Below are 18654 nucleotides of genomic sequence, written 5' to 3'. Positions count from 1 at the left end.
TGTTCCTTTTATTATAAACCCTCCTCCCTTTTTATTGTAATGAAGTCTTGCCTATCCTTCAAAAATCCTTTTTAGTTAAAATGGGATGTCTGAGACTTCTTATAATCCATACAAGTAGATGCCTTTGTACTCTGTGCATTTTCCCAGGGTATATGTAGGCTATGCTATTTTTTAAAAATTTATTTATTTATTTTTGGATGCATTGGGTCTTCGTTGCTGTGTGCGGGCTTTCTCTAGTTGTGGAGAGTGTGGGCTACTCTACGCCGCGGTGCGTGGGCTTCTCATTGAGGAGCATGGGCTCTAGAGTGCAGGCTCAGTAGTGGCGCCAGGCTTAGTTGCTCCGCGGCATGTGGGATCTTCCCGGACCAGGGCTCGAACCCGTGTCCCCTCCATTGGCAGGCAGATTCTTAACGACTGAGCCACCTAGGTTATGTTTTATATGAAATTCTTAGAAAATTCTCTTTGAACATATAAAGTTCCCCTGACCCTAGCCATTTAATTTTTTTTCTCATTACAAGGAAAGGTATATTAATATTGTAAAGATTTTTCCTAAAAAATATTCCAAAGGTAATGTGCCTTTTTTCTGTGATGCATTTGTAGGCTTGGGTGAGAATATACACTTCCTCTGCTTTCAGTTATTTCGTTCAGGTCCTTTTGTCTCACACTTTTGACTGTACCTTTTCCTAACACACTGAAGGAGAGCTGTATTCCTTTGTTTGAGACCTAATGAAATCTATTTTGGCCTAATTTTGGATGACTCTCTGGTGCGATTTTATGGGTGAAATTAATTTCATAAATTTCAAAATGGGCCAACAATTTCTAGCCCAAGAAAGTTGTAGGACTCCTATTCCATTGTTGAAGTGGATGGTCTGGAAACCTCTCATAGAGGTTAAGACATATCTCCTAACATTTTAAAACCCTTCCCAAAGGACAAGACCTGCCACTCCAAGGCTCATAACAGTTTAGGCCATTGAGCTTCCCACCTTCAGAGAAAAGGCTGAAATCCACATGGATACACACACACACACACACACACACACACACACATACACACTTTAAGTATACAAAGTAGGGACTACATGCCAGGTAAAAGAATTTGACCAACATCTATGTTTTTTACCCTATCATTTTTATGTCATCAGGATGAAATGAGTTTGGTCTGTCTTGGAAGGAGTTAAGCATCATATTATTATAGCCTAAAATACCATATATATATGTGTTTATATATATATAATACATATTATATATATATATGCTTTATATATATATATATATATATATATGCCTGTTTACCAGGATAGACTAGGTAGGTTGGAGTGACAAACTTCATCACAGTGATTTAAAATGAAAAAAGTCTACTTATCGCAGGCATACAGATCAATGTTGAGTCAACCACAGGGCTCTTCTGTCACTGTAGTTATTCAAGGACCCAGATAGATGGCACAGTCACAAGTTCAAAGAGTAAGTTAGAAATCTGGTAATTTTTACAATGGCAACTAGAACTTCGTTTGGGAAGAAATTCACATACTTCCATTTACAATGTATTGGTCAGAACTATTTACTAGGCCCACTCAGCCATACCAGATCAGCAAGTGCAGCCCCACCACAATCCCAGAAGAAGAGAGGAACATATATTTAAACAAAAGAATCAATGACGACCACATTGCTTTATTTTCAAATAAATGTGTGTTAAAGCTTTATAATAACCACACTGGCATAAGTGTTCTTTATAATGTTCAAAAAGAAATAAGCTCACCTGAATTTGCTTGGGATCTCCTTTCATTTCAAGTAAATCTTGAGATATCAGGAGAGGCTCGCTTTTCTCACAGCTCTCCTGGCTGATCAGCGTGTCCGCGTAGTTGGGCTGCGGGAAGATCAAGTGACTCCTCCGCGAGTCCCTGGTGAGCGAGACCTCCTGGGAATAGGTCTGCAGGAAAGCTCGCACCCCGTCCACGCCCACAAAATGAGAGGCGGGTACGCCCGCTGGTACACCTCCCGAAGCTTGCAGCACATGCGGTCTGTGCCAGCACTGCAGTCTGAGCGCCAGCAGCACGACGACAAAGGCCAGGAAGACGCAGGACACTACGGCCACTGCCACCACCAGGTACAGCGTGAGGCCTGAGTCGTCAGGGTCTGCTGAGGGCTTGAGGCTTCCCAATTCGGCCAGGACGTCTGGGATGCTGTCAGCTACTGCCACTGTGAGAGTGACTGTGGCGGAGAGAGGGGGCTGGCCGTGGTCCTGGACCGCCACCACCAGGCTCTGCTTGAGCGCGTCTCTGTCCAGCAGGGCCCGCGCTGTGCGCACCTCGCCCGTGTGCAGCCCCACCGCGAAGAGTCCCGGCTCGCTGGCCTTGAGCAGGCGGTAGGACAGCCAGGCGTTCTGGCCTGAGTCTCTGTCCACAGCCACCACCTTGGTCACCAGGTAGCCGGGCTCTGCAGAGCGGGGTGCCAGCTCTACACCCGTGGAACCATCGGTGGGGAGGGTGGGGTATAGGATTTCAGGTGTATTGTCATTCTGGTCCAGCACGAGTATGCTTAGAGACACGTTGCTGCTGAGTGGAGGGTCCCCGCTGTCACTGGCTGTCACCAATAGTTTCAGGTCTCTAACCTGCTCATAGTCGAAGGAGCACAAGGCATACAGGACTCCGGTATCCGAGTTTATGGAGATGTAGGTGGAGAGAGGTGCCCCCTGGAAGGCATCCTCAGTCAGTGCATAGGTGATGTGGGCGTTCTCGATGCTGTCAGGGTCCTGGGCGGTCACAGAGAAGATGGAGGCTCCCCTGGGGTTGTTTTCAGGAATGTAGGCAGAATAGGAGGCATGAGTGAAAGCAGGTGGGTTGTCATTGATATCCGCCACATGCAGGGTGATGTGTGCGTCTGTGGACAGCGGCGGACTTCCCCAATCTGTAGCTCTCAGAGTGATGTTATATTCGGACACCTGTTCACGGTCCAGGCATCTGGCTGTCACTAAGCGGTAATATCGGTTTATCGATTTTTCTAAATTAAATGGCATATTTCCCAGAACAAAAACTGTGACTTGCCCATTTTGCCCCGAATCCCGATCATGCACGTTGATAAGGGCAATTTCCCTTCCAGCAGTAGCCTCTTCTGGGACTGATCCTGTGAGAGAAGTAATCGTAATTTCCGGGGCATTGTCATTCACATCCAGAACTGTGACCAGAATCTTAGCTCTTGAAAGGAGACCTAGTCCATCTTGTGCTTCAATTTTAATTTCATAGAAAGTAGCATCCTCATAATCTAGGCTTTGTGATATTGATAAATCCCCAGTCACTGAGTTGAGATTAAAAATCTGAGCAATTCTCCCAGGCATTTTATCTAGTACATAGGATACTTGAGCATTAAATCCCTCGTCAGGGTCAGTGGCATTCACCGTGAGCAGCCAGGTGCCTACCGGCAAGTTCTCCTGAACACTTACTCGATACTCAGGCTGAGTAAATACTGGTGGATTGTCATTTGCATCCAGCACTATCACTTGGATGCGCAAGTTGCTAGAATGAACAGGGTCGCCACCATCAGAAGCAATTAGGACAAGCTGGTGAACTTTCTTTTCCTCACGGTCAAGAGCCTGCTGCAGCACCAGCTCTGGGTACTTGGCCCCATCAGAGACACTCTTCACAGCCAAGGAGAAGTAGTCATTGGGGCTGAGCTGATAGTTCAGCAGAGAGTTCATGCCCACATCTGGGTCAAATGCAGTCTTAAGTGGAAATCGAGTTCCTGGAACCGTTAGTTCACCAATTTTTATTTCCAATTCCTCTGTTAGAAAATCAGGAGCATTGTCATTAAGGTCTTTAATTTCTATCTCTACTTCAAAAATTTTCAATTTGTCTTCAACCAGGATGTTAAAACTCACCAGACACCGCGCGCTCTGAGCGCAGAGCTCCTCCCGGTCTATCCTGCCCGCAGTGACCAAGCTGCCGCTTCGCGGGTTCAGAGCAAAGAGCTGCGTCCTACCTCTGGAGACGATGCGGACTCCCCGCTCCGCCAGCTCCTGGGGCTCCAGCTCCAGGTCCTTGGCGATGTTGCCCACGAAGGAGCCCTTCTCCAGCTCCTCTGGCACCGAATAGCGGATCTGCCCGCATCCGGTCTTGCACAGCGTCCCCAGAAGCGCGTACAGCAGGGCCAGTCCTCCGCCATTTCTGAATCTCAGGTAATTGGTCATTTCCTTTTTGGTGAATTATTTTCTCTGAATTGGGTACCAATTTCTCACGACGAACTTCAGTCTTATTTTCTCAAGGAACTAACCCTTTCGTGGGCCTAATTTATAGGTTACGGAGCTGGCTGACTGAAAGGGTGAGCTTTGGAGCAGCCTCGGATCTTGTAAATGTGATTTGCTGGTTCTTTGCTCTTTGGAAACAAGGAAATGGATTAGCTCTTCAGTGGCGTTTTCCTCCTTGAGTGGTGAACAGCGACGCTCAGAGGCATAACCGTTTACTGCACCCTCTTAGACAAACCCAAGCCAGACTTTCTGTTTCTCAGCACCTGAAATTCTTTTTATCAGAGGTAATGGGATCAGTTTTTATTTCACATAACTGAATCGCTATATGTTAAAGGATGTGACTTCAAGTTATCTTCCTTGGGAAGCCATGAGCTAATCTTAAGATCATTAATATTGCTTCAAACATGCTGAAGTTACTGTTTTGAAATGTTCAGACAAAGTTTAAGAACCTCACAGAAATATCAGCCATATTTATAGGCATGCCTCTTGAAATTTGTCCTTGATGGCCTGACATCTTGGTTTCAATATTTTCCATTTAACGCATCCATTAAACACACATATAATTAAGTGTACGACAAAACCTGGGGATTTAAGGTGAACAATATGAACACAGCCACTTTCACAGAGTTACAAGGATATAAAAGCAAACAAGGAATTACAGTGCATTGAGATAACTACCATAATGGGAGAAGCCAAGGGCAATGGGAGGGCCTCCAACTTGGCCTTGGAGGTTAGCAAAGGCTTCCCCAAGAAACATGAGAGGAGTGGATCAGGGATAAGGCCTGGATGTGAGAGAGGTGAGCATGGGAATGCCTAGATGTGAGAGAGAAACCACAGAACTTCAGGGTACTGAAAGTAGTCCACTTTGCCTAAATCTAGAGTATGAAGATGTTTTTAAGGACTGAAAAACTGAAACTAGTAGAGATAAAGTTTTGTTTTATATGCCAGAAACCCTTTTCCTGTATTTGTTTTCCTCTCCAAGCACAGAAATAGGAATTCATTTGTCACTTCAATCATCATGCATTATATACCTATGTATAAGGCATTTATTTTCAGGAAGTGTTACTATAAGCACTAGAAGGAACTTTGTATTCAATTTTCCTCAGTTCATACTTTTATTTACCTGCAAAATGTTATGACATATTATTCCACAGTGAGTTCCAACTTTATCTCAAAGAATATTATGTAACAGTAGTAAGACAATGGAATGCATTGTTTCAGATCAATTCTCCCTCCAATGCCCTTAAACAATAAAGAATCCCAGCACCTTAAAGAATGACAATACCATTATATACATGACTTAGTACATGATTATTTCCAAATAAAAGATGATCCCATTTATATATTAGTATAATTCTTGTTCTCTGTTATTAAATATATAACTAACATACTAAAAGCCAACATGGGAAGAGGAATGGGGAAGGTAAACTTGGTTGTAAGGGGGACTTATGTTGGTTGAGGAATTGGAAACATTTTTAACAGCTGCTGTGAGTAGGAAATTTTGAGAAGAGAAATGTAAAAGGAGAAACTTTAGGGGCAATAATTTGATATGGTCTCTGAATCCCTTGAGGATATATATTATTTTTAAAGATAAAAAGGCAATGTGGTTTGCACATATGAGAAAAAATAAAAGTAACGGCGGGGTGGGGGGAACATCCCTGCCGGCGCAGTGGTTAAGAATACGCCTGCTAATGCAGGGGACACGGTTTGAACCCTGGTCTGGAAAGATTCCACATGCCATGGGGCAACTAAGCCTGTATGTCACAACTACTGAGCCTGCGCTCTAGAGCCCGCAAGCCACAACTACTGAAGCCCGTGCACCTAGAGCCCATGCTCTGCAACAGGTGAAGCCATCGCAACGAGAAGCCCACGCACCACAATGAAGAGTAGCCCCTGCTTGCTGCAACTAGAGAAAGCCCACGTGCAGCAACGAAGACCCAACGTAGCCAAAAATAAATAAATAAATAAATTTATTTTTTTAAAAAAGTAACACGGAATAGAAACATCTTCACTGTTATACAAACCATGTATTATAGAGCAAATGATAACTCAGTCACTTCTTAAAGGAACACAGAGCTACTTTAGAGGCTAATGAGATTTTTAACTAAACAGAGATTCCATGACATACCCTCCTGAAACACGGTGAAGTATATATATTTCTAAATTTGCATCTTTTAATAGGGAAGATCATGCAAATCAAGAAAAATGAAGAATCTCACTGCCAAACTGAAGAAAAAATATTAAGACTGAGTGAGAAGAAAACAACCAACTAAAGTATTTCATTATTCATAAACAAATAAAAATAAACATAAAAGCCTTAAATTTTAAAGGAGGGAGGCATCTCGGGAAACATAAAAGTCAACATTTATATTTCTAAGAAGGAAAGAATTGTTGATCCAGGTGCATGAGATGGTTTCCTCAGGGATGAGAAAGAAGTATGAGAAGCCAGACACGCCAGTTCCTCAGGCAGTGCTCTTTTGATAACCTAAATATCACCTTCACTTAATAACTCCTGATTTATAATCATGACGCAATGATTCTAGCTCCTCTTCCTGTTTACACTGTGTGAACACTTAGAACTAGAAAGAAATAATTCACCAGGACTAATTTCCTAAAAATGGAATATATCCGCAAAGAAATATGGGAAATAGAAAAGGTATGGTAAACTGTGGAGACAGCTAAGTAATTAGGTAAAATTTCTTTTAGCAAAGTAGCTCACAGGTATATTGCGAAGAGAATTTACCTGAGAAAAAGTTTCTTCTTTGTCTTCAGGTATAAGTTGAGGTTCTGAAAGAAAATCCTTTTTCTCACAGCTTTCCTGGCTGATGAGCGTGTCCGCGTAGTTGGGCTGCGGAAAGATGACGTGACTCCCCCGCGAGTCCGCGGTGAGCCAGGCCTCGTGGGAATAGGCCTGCAGGAAAGCCCGCACCCCGTCCACGCCCACAAACTGAGAGGCGGGCACACCCGCTAACCCGCCTCCTGAAGCCTGGAGCAGGCGCGACGTGTGCCAGCGCCTCAGCCTGAGCGGCAGCAGCACAATGACAAAGGCGAGGAAGACACAGGAGACCGCAGCCACCGCCACCACCAGGTAGAGTGTGAGACCTGAGTCGTCGGGGTTGGCATAGGTCCTGATGCTGCCCAAGTCGGCCAGGGCCTCGGGGATGCTGTCCGCCACCGCCACGGTGAGCGTGACGGTGGCCGAGAGAGGGGGCTGGCCGTGGTCCTGGACCGCCACCACCAGGCTCTGCTTGAGCGCGTCTCTGTCCAGCAGGGCCCGCGCTGTGCGCACCTCGCCCGTGTGCAGCCCCACCGCGAAGAGTCCCGGCTCGCTGGCCTTGAGCAGGCGGTAGGACAGCCAGGCGTTCTGGCCCGAGTCTCTGTCCACAGCCACCACCTTGGTCACCAGGTAGCCGGGCTCTGCAGAGCGGGGTGCCAGCTCTACACCCGTGGAACCGTCGGTGGGGAGGGCGGGGTACAGAATTTCCGGCACGTTGTCGTTCTGGTCCAGCACGAATATGCTCAGAGACACGTTGCTGCTGAGCGGTGGGTTCCCACTGTCATGCGCTGTCACCCACAACTGCAGTTCATGGAATTGCTCATAGTCAAAGGAACGCAGCGCGTAGAGGATGCCAGTGTCAGAGTTGATGGAGATGTAGGAGGACAGAGGTGCCCCCTGAATGATGTCCTCAGCCAACTTATAGGTTACATGGGCGTTGTCATCACTGTCAGGGTCATGCGCCATCATGGAAAAGATGGAGGCACCTCTGGGGTTGTTTTCTGGAATGTAGGCAGAGTAGGAGGTGTGGGGAAAGGTGGGAGGGTTGTCGTTGATGTCTGTCACCTGCAGCAAAATGTGAGCATCTGTGGACAGAGATGGGTTCCCTCCATCTTTAGCGATCACAGTGATGTTGTATAAAGAAAACTGTTCCCTGTCAAGGACTCTGGTTGCAACCAGTCGGTGGTAATTGTCCACTGACCTTTCTAATTTGAAAGGAAGGTTCTCCGGGAGTGAACATGTGATAAATGCATTCTGCCCAGAGTCTCTGTCATGTACATTGAAAAGTGCAATTATGGTTCCTGGAGGAGAGTCTTCAGGAACTGAGCTGGTAGCAGACGTCATGTAAAATTCTGGGGGATTGTCATTTACATCGAGAACAGTGACAATGACCTTCGTTCTGGTCAGAAGGCCTGGACCATCCTGAGCTTCAATATCAATTTCATGGAATTTGGCATCCTCATAATCTAGGCTTTTTGTGATCGTTATTTCTCCAGATGATGACTTAAGCTCAAATACCTCTGAGGTTTCTTCAGGATTTTTCTCCAGAAAATATGCCACTTGAGCGTTGTATCCCTCATCTGCATCAGTGGCGGTCACTGTGAGTATCCGGGTGCCTACGGGCGTATTCTCTGGAACATTTACATGGTACTCGGGCTGTGTAAAAACAGGCGCGTTGTCGTTCGCATCCAGGACCATCACGCGGATGCGGGAGGTGCCAGATCTGATAGGGTCGCCCCCGTCCAAAGCCACAAGAACGAGATGGTGAACGGCTTCTTCCTCACGGTCAAGGGCGCGTTCCAGCACCAGCTCCGGATACTTATTCCCATCTTTTCCGCTTCGCACGTCCAGGGAGAAGTGGTCATCTGAATTAAGTTCGTACCTTTGGAGGGTGTTCTCTCCGACGTCTGCATCATGCGAGCTCTTCAGAGGGATCCGGAATCCTGGCGTAGTCAGTTCACTGATTTTTAGCTCCAGTTCCTCTACTACAAAGCGAGGGGCATTATCGTTAATATCTGTTATTTCCACCTCTACTGAATAAATACTCAATTTATCTTCCCGGAGTATGTTGAAACTCAGCAGACACCGCGCGCTCTGAGCGCAGAGCTCCTCCCGGTCTATCCTGCCTGCGGTGACCAAGCTGCCGCTTCGCGGGTTCAGAGCAAAGAGCTGCGTCCTACCTCTGGAGACGATGCGGACTCCGCGCTCCGCCAACTCCTGAGGCTCCAGTCCCAAGTCCTTAGCGATGTTGCCCACGAATGAGCCCTTTTCGATCTCTTCTGGCACAGAATAGCGCATCTGCCCAGCTCCAGCCTCCCATAGGGTCGCCAAAAGAAGGCACAGCAGGACAAGCCTTCCGCGGCTTGGCAACTTTAGCAGAGCCGCCATTTCTTGAGCTGCAGTCTTTTCTCCCAGGCAACTTCCAGCATCCAGGCCGGGATTCCAATCTTTATTCCTCAGGGTCTGAGGTGACCAGCATTCACGGGACCTAGGTAACTGTGGAGAGAAGTAGTGGGCTGCTGGACTTAATTTTTTTGCCGTCCCGAAGCTTGCGGGCCAAACGCCCAGCCTTTTGTGTTATGCGAGCCGTAATGTTGGAGTGGATGTCTCACAGGCTTACTTCTTAGGTGGTCAACAGCGACGCCCAGAGGTCTAAGTAATTTCTGCACTCTTTTAGGTAAACCCAAGTTATTATTTGTTGCCCCTGTGACTTTCAAGTTGTTTTGAAGAATCTTACAGTTCTAAGATACCTTAGAAGTAGCTCTTTCAAGTCAGGAGTCTTTTTTTCAGAATGAATAAGAATGGTGTGAATGAATGTGACCTTGATAGTAGTTGCAAGGAGAGTATCATTGAACGTTGGAGGCATTAATCAAGGCAGCCTCTGCCCTTATGCCAAACATCTTCAACCTCTTATTTTATATTCAGAGACAATAGGATTAATCTAAAAATATTAGCTACATTATATTCTAATGTTATATATTTTAAATTTCTGTGCTTAATGGCTTAGTATTGAACTTCAAAACCTGTATTTTTCCCCCAAAATCTGTATTTAAATTATTGAATTTTCGGACATTTAATTGGGTGACTACCCAGTTAAGGCCTGACACTTTGCCTGATTGATGCTGGAGATAGAAATGGTGCACCTGATGAACACAGTCCCTGTTCTCAGGAAGCTTACAGGATAAGGGAGGACATAGTAAAGTACACAGAGTATTTTAATAGAGTATGGTAACTGCTATGATGGTTGGAAACCCTGGGCAATGGGAGAATACATAGGAAGGGTATCCAGCCTAGATTTGGGGGTCAGGAAAGACTTTTCCAGGACAAGATTGAAGCTGGATCCTAAAGGGTATGACTGGATCAAGAAAGAGGCTGGAGTAGTGTTCTAGAACCTTAGTACAAATTCTTGGAGGTGAGAGGCAGCAGGAACATTAAGGAAACTGAAGGTGGTTTGTTCCTTGTTCTTTTCAAGATTGTTAGGGCTACTTGAGGTCCCCTGACACTCCATATGAATTTTAGGATGGATTTTTTTTCTATTTATACAAAAAAGGCATTGGGATTTTGATAGGGATTGCACTGAATCTGTAGATTGCTTTGGGTAGCTCTATAAGTTTTTGATAGATACTCTTTATCAGGTTAAGGACGTTTCCTTCAATTTCCAGTTTGCTAAAAGATTTTAATCCTGTGTTGAATGTTCTGAAGACCTTTATTATGCCTCTATTGAAATGAACGTATGGCTTTTTATCTTCAATCCCCTAATATGAAGTTTTATATTATTAGATTTTCTTATATTGAAATATTCTTGCATCCCTAAGTAATAAACCCCATTTAGTCGTAAGCTATAAATATTACATATATAGTAGATAGGATTTTGAATCAACATTCTTGAGCGAGATTGCACACTTCTGGTCTCATTTCAGTCTTTTTGCCTTTTGGCTTCTTCCCCATTGAACTTTTTTCATTTTTAACCCATTCCTCTGAGAACCCTGATGAAATATTTATTGGAAACAATTGATATTAACTCACCATGTTTTCTAGTAGAGCCTCTAGTTTGTTTTTTAAAACTTTTTCTTCAACATTGTTTTGATACTTTTGAGTCTCATTAAATAACTGCTCGACATCCCTTATTGTAGTTCTCTAAAGATTTCTGTTTCTTTGTCTTTGACAACATCTGGTTTTACTCTGTATATTATTTCCCACTCATGTTTCTTGCTTCGTATTAAGCTGTTTTATTTTTTCCTAGTCTTACTTGCTTTTCCTTCCCTTTCTCTTTTCCAGGTCTTTGTCTATAATCAGAATTTGGGGTTTTCTTTTAAGATCTCTAAAACGAATTTTAGTCATGCCATCTGACTAGCCGATATTAGTCCCAGCACTGGACTTGACAGTAGTTTCATTTTCTCCCCACTGGTGTCGGCTTCTATTGCTTCATCATCATAATTCTTCTTTGTTTGCATTTCAATAATTTATACTTTTTGTTACTTTTCCTATTATTTTATTTAAATTTATGCTAATATTATATCTTTCTTGCTCTGTTTCTTGAGTGGCAAGCTAAACTCACTTGTTTTAAATCATTTGCTTTTTGAAATTCTTATAGTTGTCTACAGATTTACCCCTAAATATTCTTTTCTCTGCATTCCACAATTTTTAATAAGTAATATTTTAATTCTTATAGTTTTTATTTCATTGTGATTTTTTTAAATCCAAGAGTAATTCAGGGTTGTAGATTTAAATGTCCAAACTTTTCTGTTTCCTTCTACTATTTTAAAATGTTTGCTTTGTGATTTTTCCAGCTTTATTGAGGTATAATTGACAAATAAAATTGTAAGATATTTAAAGTGTACAACATGATGATTTGATATATGTATACATTGTGAAAGGATTCCTCTACTGAGCTAATTAACACATCCACCGCCTCACATATTTACCTTTTTGTGTGTGTGTGAGAGCATCAGGTTCTACTCTTAGCAACTTTCTATTATACAATACAGTGTTGTCAACTGTAGTCTCACGCTATACATTAGGTCCTAAGGCCTTATTCCTCTTACAGCTGAAGGTTTGTACCCTTTTACTAATCCCTCCCTATTTTCCTCAGCAGCCACTTTGTGATTTAACTACATAAGGCATGTATATTATTTGTACTTTGAAATTTGCTCTACCATTTTTGTGATGACTATGTAGTAAATTGTTGTAGATTTTCCATATGTTCATGTAAAAATTGGCTATTCTATATTTGTTGTGTGTACAAATACCCAACAAATCTGTCAGATCAAGCTTATAGATTCTGTTATTCAAATACGCTGTGTGCTTAGTAATTTTCTGCCTGTGTGATGTATTCTTTCTTATGGAACTGTGTTAAAGTCTCTTTTAAATTTCAGATTTGAAAATAATCTGTATTATTTTCAAAGCTATATTGTTTGGTAATAGGAGCTCATGATTTTTATATCCTTTTGGTTGTCTGTTCTTTTTATAAGTATGATCAGTTCATTAAAAAAATCACCACTAATGTTGTTGCCTTAAACACTACTTTGGTGTTATATTAAATTGACATGACTGCTTTCTTGTGTGTAGGGTGTGTGTGCATATCTATCGACATCTTTACCTTCAGTATTTCAGTATAATTTTATTTTAAGCACGTATCTTGTCAGCAGAATAGATGGATTTAAAAAATCAACCAAGGGCTTCCCTGGTGGCGCAGTGGTTGAGAGTCCGCCTGCCGATGCAGAGGACACAGGTTCGTGCCCCGGTCCGGGAAGATCCCACATGCCGCAGAGCAGCTAGGCCTGTGAGCCATGGCCGCTGAGCCTGTGCGTCCAGAGCCTGTGCTCCGCAACGGGAGAGGCCACAACAGTGAGAGGCCGCGTACCGCAAAAAAAAAAAAAAAAAATCAACCAACTTGGCAATCTTGGTGTTTCAATAGGTTAAAAGGTCATTTATATATACACAGAAGCAAAGTTTTAAATTATAAGAGTTGAGAAAATTTTAAATTGTAACAACTTATGGTATTGAGAGTATACTCTTGGTACCAAACAGAAAATAAAAATAAAAATCCACACTTAGACATACAGCAAGAATGAGAGAATTTTTTTTTAAAGCCATCAGAGAAAATAAAGATTACCTAAAAAATAATAATTTGTTGGCAGGAAATTCTCACTAGCAAAAGAAAGTTCCAGAATTCTCCAGGTCCCAGGCCATAACTAGGTATTTTAATGGCACTTTAATGGTATGCAGCAGTGGTATTCTGAATATCACAGCTCAGGTCTGAGAGACTTAGTGTTCATTTCCTGAAGCCAGCATCTGTGTCCCCCTTACTCCCTTGGTCTTTAGCTTGCAACAAGTTACGACCATGGGAACTGGTAGGTAATGTTTTTATGTGATTTTCCGCCTTTTTAACTAGCTAAGGGGCCTAACTGCTTATTTTGGATGCAAGCAGTAAGCCTGGCTCAGGTCCCTTGTTTAGCCCGAAGCCCTTTTGTCCCTATTACACTGCTTGAACAATCTCATCTAAGTACAAGACTAGAATTCCCACTTTAGTTTTATCCTGGCTCACCACTTTCTGTCCCATCTTCGGTCCATTTAGCTATCTATCTTTTATTTGTGCCTGACTATGCTTCTGCTTTCTTCTTTTTTATTTTATACATGTATCTTTAATTTATTGGAGCAGAGTAAGTATATCAAAGCATAGATTTACTCCCCTACAATGCATTTCTTGTGAAGAGCTTACACACATTAAAATGGAATATATACTTGATTTCTGTTAGTTGTTTACATTACAGGCATAATATACAAATCACGAGGCTTCAAACTATTTCTCAAGTTACACAGAAAATTTTCTGTCATTCATCTTATTACTTAATTTCATGTTACTTAAACAGTTGATGCATTCTTGAGCATGCATAAAACATGTCAAAATAAATGACTAAACAAAAGGCTAAGAAAGTTTAAATTTGCAGCTTACCTAGATTTCCATAATTTTATATTAACACAACTTAAAAATACTACTTTAGACAATCTTTACCTTTTCAAATGTCCCCAAATAAAACAGCGCCCCGACAGATGACATCTACATTAAACTTAAGGATAAATTAGGAGATATTTATAACTTAAGGATATTTGAAAACAGTATTAGTCACATTAATATTGGTGGACCTTTTCTAGTAAAACCCAATCCTTGCTAGATAAGAGAATGGTAAAGCCAGACAAATAAAATTATTTGGCCAGAAGCAAGCAAGAAAACTTTAGAAGCCAAATCTCCTTGTTTCTAATGCAGTGCTCTTTCCACAACTCTTTTCATTAGAACTCTTTGTTCTAATGAAAGAACAATGATAAATATACTCGGATATAAACATTTAATGATTTCCCAGGATTTGTAAATAGAAAGCTACAATGATATATGGGAAATAGAGAACTGTTAGTAGTAAAGAATGGAAGCAAGTAAGTAAAGTCAGGAATTATTTTTATCTAGATAAATTTACTACACAAAGTTTACCTGAGAAAATGTTTGCTTTCTGTCTTCAAGTAAAGACTGGGGTGCTGATAGAAAATCCTTTTTCTCACAGCTCTCCTGGCTGATGAGCGTGTCAGCGTAGTTGGGCTGCGGGAAGGTCACGTGACTCACCTGCGAATCCGCGGTGAGCGAGACCTCGTGGGAATAGGTCTGCAGGAAAGCCCGCACCCCGTCTACGCCCACAAAGTGAGAGACGGGCACGCCCGTCAATCCTCCTCCTGAAGCCTGGAGCACACGCGACCTATGCCAGCGCCACAGTCTGAGCGCCAGCAGCAAAATGACAAAGGCGAGGAAGACGCAGGACACCGCGGCCACCGCCACCACCAGGTACAGCGTGAGGCTGGAGTTGTCCAGGTTGGTGGAGGGTTCCATGCTGCCCAAGTCGGCCAGCACATCTGGGATGCTGTCAGCCATCGCCACTGTGAACGTGACAGTGGCCGAGAGAGGGGGCTGGCCGTGGTCCTGGACCGCCACCACCAGGCTCTGCTTGAGCGCGTCTCTGTCCAGCAGGGCCCGCGCTGTGCGCACCTCGCCCGTGTGCAGCCCCACCGCGAAGAGTCCCGGCTCGCTGGCCTTGAGCAGGCGGTAGGACAGCCAGGCGTTCTGGCCTGAGTCTCTGTCCACAGCCACCACCTTGGTCACCAGGTAGCCGGGCTCTGCGGAGCGGGGTGCTAGCTCCACACCGGTGGAAACGTCAGTGGGGAGGGCGGGGTACAGAATCTCAGGTGTGTTGTCATTCTGGTCCAGCACGAATATGTCCAGTGACACGTTGCTGCTGAGCGGCGGGTCCCCGCTGTCACTTGCAGTCACTCTCAATTGCAGGTCACGGAACTGCTCATAGTCGAAGGATCGCAACGCATACAGGACTCCAGTGTCTGAGTTGATGGAGACAAAGGAGGATAGAGGTACCCCCTGGATGGTGTCCTCCACCAGGGAATAAGTGACTCGTGCATTCTCATTGCTGTCAGCATCGTGGGCAGTCACGGAGAAAATGGAGGCACCTCTGGGGTTGTTTTCTGGAATGTAGGTGGAGTAGGAGTCCTGGAGGAAGACAGGGGAGTTGTCATTGATATCTGTCACTTGCAGTGAAATGTGTGTTTCGGTAGATAGAGTCGGAGTTCCCTGATCTGCTGCTGTTACTGTGATGTTGTACTGGGAGGTAAGTTCTCTGTCCATTGTTCTTTCTGTCACTAAACGGTAATAATTATCATCTAACTTTTCTAATTTAAAGGGTAGATTTCCAGAAATGGAACACGTAGTGTGACCATTGTCTCCGGAGTCCTGGTCGTGCACACTGATAAGAGCAATTATGGCCCCAGGAGGAAAGTTTTCTGGGACTGCAGTGGTGACAGAGGTGATGGTCACCTCTGGGGCATTATCATTTATGTCCAGAACTTTGACCAGCACCTTAGCTCTGGCCATGAGGCTTGAACCATCCTGAGCTTGAATTTCCATTGGATAAATTGTGTATTCTTCGAAATCCAGAGGTTCTTTATTTGATATTTCTCCTGTGTAAGAATCCAAGTGAAATACTTGTGCCACTTTGTGGTCTATATTATGAAACAAATATGTTACTTCCCCATTGGCTCCCTCATCTGGGTCCGTGGCTTTTACTGTGAGCAGCCGAGTGCCCAGCGGCACGTTCTCAGGAACACTCGTGTGGTACTGTGCTTGAGTAAACGCTGGAGGGTTGTCGTTTGCGTCCACCACCTGAACTCGAATTCGGAGGCTTCCTGAACGGACTGGGTTGCCCCCATCAAAAGCGGTGAGGAGGAGGCGGTGGACAGCATCTTTTTCCCTATCTAGGGGACTCTGCAGCACCAACTCTGGCTGTTGGGACCCATCAGGTCCCTGTTGCACATCCAGGGAGAAATGAGGGTTGGAGCTGAGCTGGTACATCTGGAGCGAATTCATACCCACATCAAGGTCTTGCCCAGAAGGTAGAGGGATCCTGGTACCTGGAGTGGTTATTTCATTCATTTTAAATTCTACTTCCTCTAACTGGAATTGGGGAGTGTTGTCATTAATATCAATTATTTCCACTTCAACAGGGAAAAGCTTCATTTTATCCTCTACCAAGACGTTAAAACTCACCAGACACTGCAGGCTCTGAGCGCAGAGCTCCTCCCGATCTATCCTGCCTGCGGTGACCAAGCTGCCGCTTCGCGGGTTCAGAGCAAAAAGCTGAGTCCTACCTCTAGAGACGATGCGGACTCCCCGCTCCGCCACCTCCTGGGGTTGTAGTCCCAGGTCTTTGGCAAGGTTGCCTACAAAGAAACCTTTGTCTGTCTCTTCTGGCACTGAGTAGCGGATCTTCCCAGCCTGGGCTTCCAACAACATCCACAGAAAAAGGAACAGCAAGACCAGCCTGCGGCAGCCGAGCACCTTCACTCGAATCGGCATTGCTCTCTTGCTTCGTAGTTTTCTCCCAGTCTGGCACCAACAGTATTGTTTCTCTGCTCTTCTGAGTCTAAATTAACCGAATTTTCAGGAGAATTCAGAGCATAAAGGGGTCCTGAAGTAGGATCTGGGCAGCCTCAGGGAGTCTGTTTTCAATCTGGCAGTGATGGAGGTTCTAAGAAGTTTTTTTTTCCCCTCCGTGTGTTTGTGTGTGGGTGTGTGTGCGCGCGCGCGCGCTGCCTTTATCTCCCAGACTGGTGAACAGCGGCACCCAGAGTCCTAACCAGTTACTGCACTCCTAGATAATACTTGGACTTTCTCTTCTCACTAACCTGATCAACCTTTCCTCAAGTCTTAGTTTATTGTCAAGGAAATAGTTAAGCATTATACATTATAACTATGAAAAGGAGAAATTGCTGTGTTCATTTAATTAGTTACATCTACATATTGCTTAATTGTAACATACAGTAGAATCCAAGCTATCCTGGATATTCCAGTAGTATTCCCAAGCTATCAGCTTTCCATTTGCTAGTCAGGAAGTATCACAAAGGGGACAAATCATTCCCCCACTTCTTCTGTAGTACATTTTGATCACTTGATAATTTCACAGGCCATATAGAAGAGCAAATGCCCTTTGACTGGAGGATGAAAAAAACTAAAAGGAAAAATAAACTTTTAGAGTGTAAGCAAGACTTTAAAAAATTGGACTATCCCATTTCCTGTCCATTGCGCTCTGAATATTTAGTAGAAACCTTGGAATTTTGAAGGACATATTTTACTCCATCCTTATTTTTCCTCTTTTACTGAAGCATCTATGTATTATGTGGATTTAAAAAGACCTTTAATATGGGCTTCTTTTTTTTTTTTTTTTTTTTTTTCAGTACGCGGGCCTCTTGCTGTTGTGGCCTCTCCCGTTGTGGAGCACAGGCTCCGGATGCGCAGGCTCAGCGGCCACGGCTCATGGGCCCAGGCGCTCCGCGGCATGTGGGATCTTCCCGGACCGGAGCATGAACCCGTGTCCCCTGTATTGGCAGGTGGACTCTCAACCACTCCGCCACCAGGGAAGCCCTAATATGGGCTTTTAAAAGACCTTCAACTCAGCTGAAAGTAATATATTTTGATATATTAAAATAACACTGGGCTTGGACTTCCCTGTCAGTCCAGTGGTTTAGACTCCATGCTCCCACTGCAGGGGGCAGGGGTTTGATCCCTGGTCGGGGAACTAAGATCCCGCGTGCCACACCACGTGGCCAAAACGAACAAACAACAAAAAACCACTGGGCTCTTGGAATTTCATTGGAAAAATGTCACATGAATATCTAATTTAGACTAAATTTAAGAGACACAAGAGGTAGTGATATTTTTCAAAATTGAAAATAAAAAGGCCACATCTTTATTTTTAGATAGTCTATATTAGGATAATATGTATTCTCCTACATCCACACTTAATGTTTTCTCCAAAAGAAGTTGGTTTTCTAAAACAGCAAGATTTTAAAACTATATTGCCTTCCTTCTTTTACTCATTGCAAATTAGTAAAAGGTTACTAACTGAAGTGTCTTGGGCTTAGTGTGATTTATTTATCCTTATACAGAAGTTAGGGAAGAATGATCTCTGCATTCCAGAAGCTGACAATTTTAGGAACAAATTGGGCCAGATATTGGCAGCCAACCCATGGACAGCATGACTGAGAAGGCTCTGGAAAATGATGCAGGGAAACAATCAAAGGCCAGAATAGT

The 18654-nt window shown here is 43.8% G+C and overlaps 2 protein-coding genes across 4 annotated transcripts in view; both read right to left on the bottom strand.

The window, feature by feature from the left end:
- Positions 1-17609, bottom strand: part of LOC115844238 (protocadherin gamma-C4) — a 177557-nt gene extending 159948 nt beyond the window's left edge. Inside the window, exons 1-2 of one of the 3 annotated variants that reach the window (XM_030841131.2) lie at positions 6981-9970; positions 4727-4818 (exon numbers count right to left, since the gene is read on the bottom strand). In XM_030841131.2, the coding sequence (XP_030696991.2) occupies positions 4801-4818; positions 6981-9401 (2439 nt within the window). In that variant the 5' untranslated portion in view covers positions 9402-9970 and the 3' untranslated portion in view covers positions 4727-4800. Of the gene's footprint in view, positions 1-4726; positions 4819-6980; positions 9971-14628 lie in introns of those variants that run through there. The other 2 variants (XM_060296346.1, XM_060296342.1) reach the window with 2 other exon arrangements.
- Positions 1690-4385, bottom strand: LOC115844235 (protocadherin gamma-A3-like). The gene is given in 2 exon segments (XM_030841132.2): positions 1690-1740; positions 1742-4385. Coding segments are annotated over 2 exon segments (2490 nt in total). The 5' UTR covers positions 4181-4385.
- Positions 17610-18654: the final 1045 nt, after the last annotated feature.

This window comes from Globicephala melas, chromosome 3, assembly GCF_963455315.2.
Source record: "Globicephala melas chromosome 3, mGloMel1.2, whole genome shotgun sequence".
Lineage (NCBI taxonomy): Eukaryota > Metazoa > Chordata > Mammalia > Artiodactyla > Delphinidae > Globicephala > Globicephala melas.
The sequence above is the reverse complement of the archived record's forward strand: the minus strand, read 5'-3'. Positions and strand labels throughout refer to the sequence as shown.